The 8,535-nt window shown below is 32.3% G+C and overlaps 1 protein-coding gene across 1 annotated transcript; it reads right to left on the reverse strand.

Moving 5' to 3' along the window:
• Window positions 1-4,538: 4,538 nt before the first annotated feature.
• Window positions 4,539-7,231, reverse strand: LOC102590713 (patellin-6). Its single transcript, XM_006360763.2, has 5 exons — window positions 6,393-7,231; window positions 6,188-6,289; window positions 5,981-6,105; window positions 5,638-5,779; window positions 4,539-5,019 (listed from the first exon to the last, which is right to left on the reverse strand). Exons 1-5 carry the CDS (start codon window positions 7,035-7,037, stop codon window positions 4,753-4,755), a joined length of 1,281 nt encoding a protein of 426 aa, XP_006360825.1. The 5' UTR covers window positions 7,038-7,231; the 3' UTR covers window positions 4,539-4,752.
• Between the last annotated feature and the right edge of the window lie 1,304 nt (window positions 7,232-8,535).

Raw genomic sequence — 8,535 nt, forward strand, 5'->3', positions numbered from 1 at the left:
TTTAATGATCCGTCAATATATGAAGGAACTTGAGTTTGAAAATTTGAAATTCTTAGAGAAGGGCTTACCTTGATGAAGAACCTTAACTTGGTGTTTCTAGAAGAATTCTTGTGCGTTGAAGTTTATGAGAGAATGAGAGGGTTTAGTTATGAAAAACTAATTTAGTCATATAGATAACTCCCCAATAGTTTTTAGGACAAAAACACAAAAAATAAAATTAATTGAAGTTGAAGACGAAATTTTAATCAAGAGACCTGTGAGGTCCGCTTTCTCTCTGTATTGTGGACCTGCCCGCCAGGTTGGAGCGTCCCTGGTAAATCAGTCATAATTTTTTACTCCAAATTTCGATTGATGCAAACTTGGCAACGTTAGAAAGAACTCACATAGCTTTAATTTGATAGGCTACGAGTCACCTAACTCTTCATATGAGATCGTTTGAAGTTGACTCAAGTAAAATCTTATATCGAAATTCAATCGATAAGAAAGATTTCAACTCAACTTTGTGCTAGAGGATTCTTATGACCTTAATTCATCTCCAAATCTCTTCTCACACTAAATAATTGACCTTAATACATATGCACAATTAAGAATCACACAATACAATATTATACACATATGAAGAATAGTTCAAATCTTAGCTTAGAAATTATTTTTGGAATGTTACATTGCATACCTGAGAACTTGTTTCACGATTGACTTATTATTAATCATCTGAAACTAAAATCATTGTCCAACACTATATGTTTTCTTTTTGGCATCGTCAACATCAAAAACATAAATCACATTGCCTCATATTTTCTTAGTTGTTTTATATATAACAAATAAATCAAATAAAGAATTAATCATATTGTTCAACAAATGTCTCCTAACAGTTCTATTATTTATTTTAAACTTCTCTTTAGCATTATCATCAACAACCACATGAGTGCTAGAACAGTAATAGCGTAAGCAACATCTAAAATATTATTAAAATAATCAATAGAAGGTAAACAAAATGTAATTAGCTTCTAATTGTTCAAATAAAATTAAAAAAATGTGACCGGCATTTAAAATTGTTTTCGTCTAAATGCTCAAGCATTGACGGATCAAGAATCATTTTGTTCAAGGAAATAATCATTTATAAATATTATAGGGAAAAAGGATAACTATACCCCCGAACTATTATAAATGTTATCTAAATACCCTCCGTTATATTTTTAGGACACTAATGCCCTTACTGTCTAATTTTTGGGTGTATATACCCTTTGGACTAACGGAGAAACATGTGTCTCAATCTTAAATACCTATCCGAAATTTATTTGATTTATACCCATGATTAAGATACCCACCCAAAAAATTCAAAACCCACCCAAATAACTTGAAACCCACACTCAAATTATAATCCAAAAACACCCCAAAAATCTTCACTTTCATTACCCATATAATTTCCTAAATCAGACCATATATCAGATTTCAAGAGACATTTTAATCTGAACGGAATCACACATAAAGGGAAAAAAAAAATCGGTCTCAGCAACGGCAAAAAAGAAGAACTCCATCGGGGTATAATGTAGGAAAATCCATTTCCTTGATTCAAAATGATTTGTTGATGTTATTGAGTGAAAAAACTGAGGTGTCTTGCTTCAACTGCTATGGAAATAAATCTAGGCAAAAATTAAAGTGTTCAAGTTGACTGAGATTCTGACAAAGTTCAAATCTTCTCATCAATCTAGACCTCAAGTGCCCACTTCAGTTTTTTTTTTTTTTGGGAGCATTTTGATTTTTGAATTTGTCTTCTAATTTAGTGATGGATTTTTTTTATCTGACCTGATGATAGTATATTGTTGAAAGTTTTGATATTTTCATCAATTTGGTCTTCAAAGTGTTCCATTACTTCTTTAAGATATTAGGGCATGCAATTTGTTGATTGAAGTATAGTGAGTTGTTACCCTAAATTTGATTATTTTTTTCCTTGGAATTTGAAAGTTTATTGATGTTAATTTTGTTTCCGATTTGATTCTTTGACATGCTTCAGTGTATTGCTTTTCCTTTGAGATGTATGATGTGGTTTGTGGTATCAAGATCTGAATTCTTTTAGGAATGATTTTTTTTTTATTTTAGAAATGGGCATATGAAGATTTTGGGTTATAATTTGGGTAGGATCTTAGTTATTTGGGTGGATATTTACTTAGTTGGGTGGGTTTCTTTAATTATGGGTAAAAAATAAATAAATTTCGGGTAGGTCTTTAAGAACGAAACACGTGTCCCTCCGTTAGTCCAAAGGATATATACACCCCAAAAATTAGCGGTAAGGACATCAGTGTCCTAAAAGTATAACAAAGGGTATTTAGATATCATTTATGATAGTTCAGGGATATATTTGTCTTTTTTCTCAATATTATATGATAATATGAACAACCAACAAGAAAACAAAATTAACTTAGCAAACAAATATTATGCCATGACAAGTCACTTCCTTGAAAACGATTATAACTTTACTAGGGTGCAAATCGTTTAGGCCGGTCACTCTCGAATGTTCCACAACACGCCTAAACACGTGCACTTTTAGCTGAAAATTAAAGTTCGCAAACAATGATTGCTCATAAAAATATAATAGGCACATCATCTACGTTTATGTATCAGAAAAACGTAAGAAGCTAAATGAAGTTAATATAATGAAACGATAATCTTGCTATAATGAAAAAATTGTCATAAAGACAAATAAATTCAAGTCTTCTCAAAAGCTAATATTTTTTTCACTTAAGAAGTTACAAATTAAGAAACCGACATTTAAATAAATATAAACCACTTATGAAAAAGTAACTTAATTCTTTCACTCCACATATACTTTCAACTTAGAAATATTACACAAATTTAATTATTCAGAGTTACAAAATATTATCTAATTCTTTGCATTACATTAAAAGGAATAATACCAAAAGCATACCTATAGACTATAGTATTTGTTCATTCTTAACATTATCCACAAAAATAGTTATCTAAAGAAGTTCACAAAAGTATGGAGCTACAAATGTACCTTAAAATCTTTAAAGAAGGATTGTGAAGAGGTGGACACATTCAATATGATGACCAATTTTGAAAGAGAATTTAATGAGTTTTACATATTACGTATGTTACTTTCACGTGAAACTTTTACTGTTTCACACTCACAAGACTTGATTGAAATTTAAATGATTTTCTTTTGCTCTTTTCATCTTTAGCTTATAATAGTAAAAAAAGTTATTTTTAAAAAAATCATGAATTAGAGAAAACCTATGGCAAAAACTGACAAACCTCGAGTCTGTTGAAAGTCACTGTAACACAATAGAATAAGGCAAACATAAAGAGTTCATTAGATCAAAAACAGCCAAGCCATACACAGCATCATATCATTGCAGTAACCCAAAAACAAACAGAGAAGAGTAACAGCAACTCAGCTTTGCACAGCCTGCACCCAAAATAGTGAAATACTATACATATTGATGTTCACTATTAATTCGAATAATATACACACAAAAAAAAGGGGTCAAAAATATCTTCGACATATAAAAAATAGTTTATGAACATGCCCGACTGAAACTAAATTTGAATTCGCGCTAGAAGTCCCACATTGGGGCCAGGGGCAGAGCTAAGTGGCAGTTTGTGGGTTCGAACGAACCCAGTAACTTTTTCACAAATCTTGTATTTGTATTAGAAATTAGAAAATTAAATAAATATATATGTATATTAACTTGTGCGATCCTTAACAAAATTAATTGAAGACTCAATGGTAAGGAAGAGGCTCTGGAAATGCTTTACACACTAATGTTGTTGGTTCGAACTCACTATCAACAAAAAAAAAAATCATTTTTAAAAATAACAAAGTATGTTTTACAATATTTTTCTCTTCTGTCCTAAAATTTAGAATCCCCAAACTCTTAATTTTTGTTATACCTGTTGAGAGGTAAAACATTTTCTAAAAAAGGCAACTCCGTACTAAGAGGAATTTAAAACCCGATCAAACATCTGATTAAGGATATAGAAGTGCTTACCACTCCAGTACAACCCTTGTCGTCGATAGATTATGTTATATTTGTCCTTATATAACTACTATAATGTGAAATTCACCTAATCCTTGCTAGAGCTCCAATAAATTTGAATTATAACAAGTATGAGACAAGAGAAGCAGAGTCTCTCCCTGTGTCTGATTAGTATTATTGACCCCACTAGTCTGCTTTAATAATTTCATCCAAAATCTTGCCATATGATATGGCCCCAGGAAAACTCCAGAGTTCAGTCCACATCCACTCTTTCCTGCCCCAAAGTATTCTTCTTTTACACTTCCCAAAAAAGCATGCCTGACCATAAAACTGAATTTTTTTCAACAAAAAAGAACACAACACACCAACTCAATTCCTTTTCAAATCTAGACATTTTGCTCTCTAAAGTCTTTACCAACTGACCCACATCTGCAAAAACACACTACATCTCAACAAAATTTCAAAAAAAGCCACTGACCCTTAACAACACAACATTTTATAATAACTTCCACAAATCAAGTGGAAGTGGTAATCCATATATTAGCAAAGTTAATTAATGCTTTTTCACTTCATATTAGTTTTAGTAGTACTAATAAGCAATATAATACCACCATTTATACATTCATATCATTCATACTAGGGCACTATCACATAACATATTACTACTAACTTGCCCAAACATTCATCAACAAAATGTAAAAACAAGGTACTCCTAGATAAAGCGAGTAAAAAAAAACCATAGATTTGCTTCATTTTAGGCTGAAATAGTTGCAGATTTGCGGACGATGTATCGATAGGCTGCAACTTTTCTCTTTCGAGAGGCAGTGTTGTCTACAGAAAGCACCATTTTTCCAGCTTCTTTTGAAGTGAATGAATTGTGAATTGCCTCTTCATTGGCTGCAATTTTCCTTGGTTTCTCCACAGCAATGGTGTAACTGCCTTCACCATTTGGTACAAATTCTGCACTGTACTCCAAGTCCCATCCTCCTACTACAATATCCCATGTTATTGTTGCACCACCCTGTTTCAAATATTCAAAACCACTCAATAACATCCTCAAATACCTTAACCAAACATATCAACAACACAACACTATTTCCCTTTTAGTCCATTGAGAACAACAACAACAATAATATACTCAGCGTAATCCCACATGTGGAGTCTGGGGAGGGTGGTGTGTATGCAGTCGTGCCCCTACCATTCGAACATAGAAAGACTATTTTTCATAGACCGTCAGCTCAAGTGAGAAAATGATACATTTCTGTATTACCCTTAATAATTCCCTATTAAGGCCGCAAAAATGTCATTTACATTTTCAAGACAATTAAGGTTTTATTTGAACTTTTGATATATAGTAAAAAGTTTTGCTTTGTTTCTTGAACTCTTCTTTGATCCTTGTTTAATCACACGAGCATATAGTGTGAAAGCATGGTCAAGGACATTAAGACAGGCATAATGTAACATCATTAAAAATGACCCCATGTGGGATCTACTTTAATTAGAAGGTTAAATTATTGAGTATCCTATGTACAGCTAGAGTAGTGAAGCTGTAATTTCAAAATTTGACACAAATAATAATTGAATCTGATATTCAAAATAAACCAAAAGTAGGAAAAGAATGAGAGAAGCAATAATGCACCTCAATGCCTTCAATTTGAATATTGACTTTCTCTCCTCCTTTGACAGTAAACTCAGAAGCTGGTTTTGGGGGGCCATTTTGTAAATCAGTAGGTCTACTCAATCCACCATACTGAACAGGTATATCCTCAGGCCTTATGAATCTGATCACAACAAATGTTTCGAAATTTTAGAATAATCAAATCTCAAATTATTAAGAAAATCAAGAAACAAACAAAATAGAAGCATTTCAAAGATCATTATACCAAGACAGACAGCAAAAAAGACAAAAAAAAAAAGAAATTTTTTTTTTATATCTCTAAACCAACAATTAATTAGTACTATAATGCAATAAAAATACCCACTTGTATAATGTCTCAGCAACATTTCCCTCCTTGGCTATCACAAACTTGCTCTTGGTTCTTTGAGTCAGAAATGGACTAAACATTGAATACAACACACTGAAGTACCATGGCACATTGATAAATATCTAAAATAAAAAAAAAGTTAAAAGACAATTTATGGAGGTAAAAAGATGAGATTTTTACTCAAAATGAAAAGAAAAGATTCACCTTACGAGCAACCATTTCAGGGTAATTGTCTTGAAAAAGAGATAAAATCTGATTTGAAGCAACCCTTAGTTCTCTCTTAGGCATATCTTTGAGATCAGTTACCTGCAAAGGCGAAGCTACGATTTTAACTTTATGGATTTTAAATTTTATAATGACAATTTTAAGTGAAACCCACATACGGACTACTAGCTCCGCCCCTGATTACCTGAATAATGGAATTAATTCCACCAGGCTTGAAATGTAGCTGTTCAATTCCTCTTTCAAGAACTTGAACTCTCCATCTCAAGAATTTTTTCAATTTTTCTTCATCTCCAAAGATTCTTTCATACATTTCTTTATCTTTAAAAACCCCATAAGCATTGTAACAAACAGGGTGTCCATCTCTATCATAACCATTCATATAAGCAACAACTCCTTCAAGTTCTTTAAATCCTGAAAAATCTCCTTCCAAAATGGTGTCAGCACCAAACTCTTTCCTCCAAGAAAGACACTTTTCCAACATATGAAGTGAATCTGAAACCTTAAAATCCCTTGCTCTGAGGAATTTCAAGAGAATGACATCAGCCTTTTCATCTCCACCTAAAAGTGGAATACCCCACATGGAACAACAAGAAGAAGAAGCAGCAGCTTGAAGCTTGTCTTTCAATTCTTGTAATGCTTTCTTCTCAGAGGGTTTAAGGTGGGAAGTGAAGTAAGAGTCTTCTTTAAAAGATGGGGTGCGTAAAGTAGTTGCTTCCATTAGAGAAGTGACAAAGCTTTTCTTCAAAGATTGTGGCTTTGGTGAAGATTGTGGAGCTGATTCTTGGGATTTTAGAGCTTTTTTAACAGAAATGGGGGAGGAAGAATCCATTTTTTTTTATGTGTGCTTAGTGAGGGACAAGAGAAGAGATATGGGGAAAGAAAGGGACTTGGAAAACAGAGACAAAGATGAAAGAAGAAGTTTGAGTGGAAATGTTTCAATTTGGGGCTATAATTTATTACTTCTTCTGTAGCCGCGGTTCACTTTCAAAGTTTTCAAATGTGAATCCTGCATTTTTCAAGACTTTTCTTTTACTCATACTTTCAAATATAGATATTACAATCAATTTTAATTCAATTCTCAGTTTTATATTTCAAAAAAAATAAAAAATCTCAATATTATATTATTATTTTTATTTTCTTATCTCGTACAATAATTCTTTACTTCTTTTCCAAATAATTACCTTATATAATTACAAATTCGGGATAAAAGTAATATATTTCTCTATAATAGATTTAGATACTTTTTATTTAATCACTTGTTTTACACTGCAATAAGTGTTGGATTTTATTTGCACCGAATATCTTACCATAAATAGGTTTTCATTTTGGGAATAAGTTTAGGATTGGTTACTCCTTTTCTGGTAGGAAAGGTTTAAGATTGGTTAGTTCTTTTCTGATAGGAAAAAGTTTAGGACTCTATAAATAGAGGTATGTTTCTTCTAACTTAATCAACATTCACAATGCAGTCCTAGGGGCTTGAGAGTTTTGGTTAGGAGGGGGAGGGGGGAGGGGGGAAGGGGGGGGGGATTTGTGTGACACAAGCTTGATACGTTATCACTAGTGTGAACCTCCTGTTGGAAAACTATATGCACAACGGAAACATACTAGAATCTTACTAATTACATGAATAATAGATAACCAAATCGTTTATGCTAGAACACACAATCATGCTAGAACACATAAACTTGTTGAATTTAATTCGATAAATACCTCTTGAAGCGTGAGCAAATACCTTCAAGTGAATCCCTAAGTTAGACGGACCTTCAAGCAAATCCACAAGATAGACAGCAGCTATGGTCTTCTACAATGATCCAAGTTCACATCTGAACTCTCTCAATACTTGGGTGGGCAAGTATCGAATAGAAAACAAATCAATCTTTTTCTAGGTTAGGAGAATCTTTATTTATAGAAATATCTTCCCCAATCCAAAAAGGAGAAGAAAACCCAATTTTCTTGAAAAACAAGAAAACACACACGCCTACTCCTTTTCCCCCTAAGAAATAGGATTCTGAGTGCTAGTTAAATATGAACACTGGAGGGACCACATAATTAATTACTGAGGCTTCCTATTATGGAAATAATTCCAAATAATTAATTTGAATTATTCTTACCATAATAAATTACAAATCATTCCACTAGAAATTCGTAATTGCACTCCTCTATTTATATTTCGCAATTCCCCATTAAACACTTATGTAATTCTCCATGTTAAGATTTCAAATACTAATCAATAAATTAAATTACTGACGAATTTAACTTAATGATTAATTTCCTTTAGAGCACTACTTAACTTATTTCATGTGTCGAATTCATAAATCCACTTGCAA

This window comes from Solanum tuberosum, unplaced genomic scaffold (genome assembly GCF_000226075.1).
Source record: "Solanum tuberosum cultivar DM 1-3 516 R44 unplaced genomic scaffold, SolTub_3.0 scf00332, whole genome shotgun sequence".
In the NCBI taxonomy this organism is placed as follows: domain Eukaryota; kingdom Viridiplantae; phylum Streptophyta; class Magnoliopsida; order Solanales; family Solanaceae; genus Solanum; species Solanum tuberosum.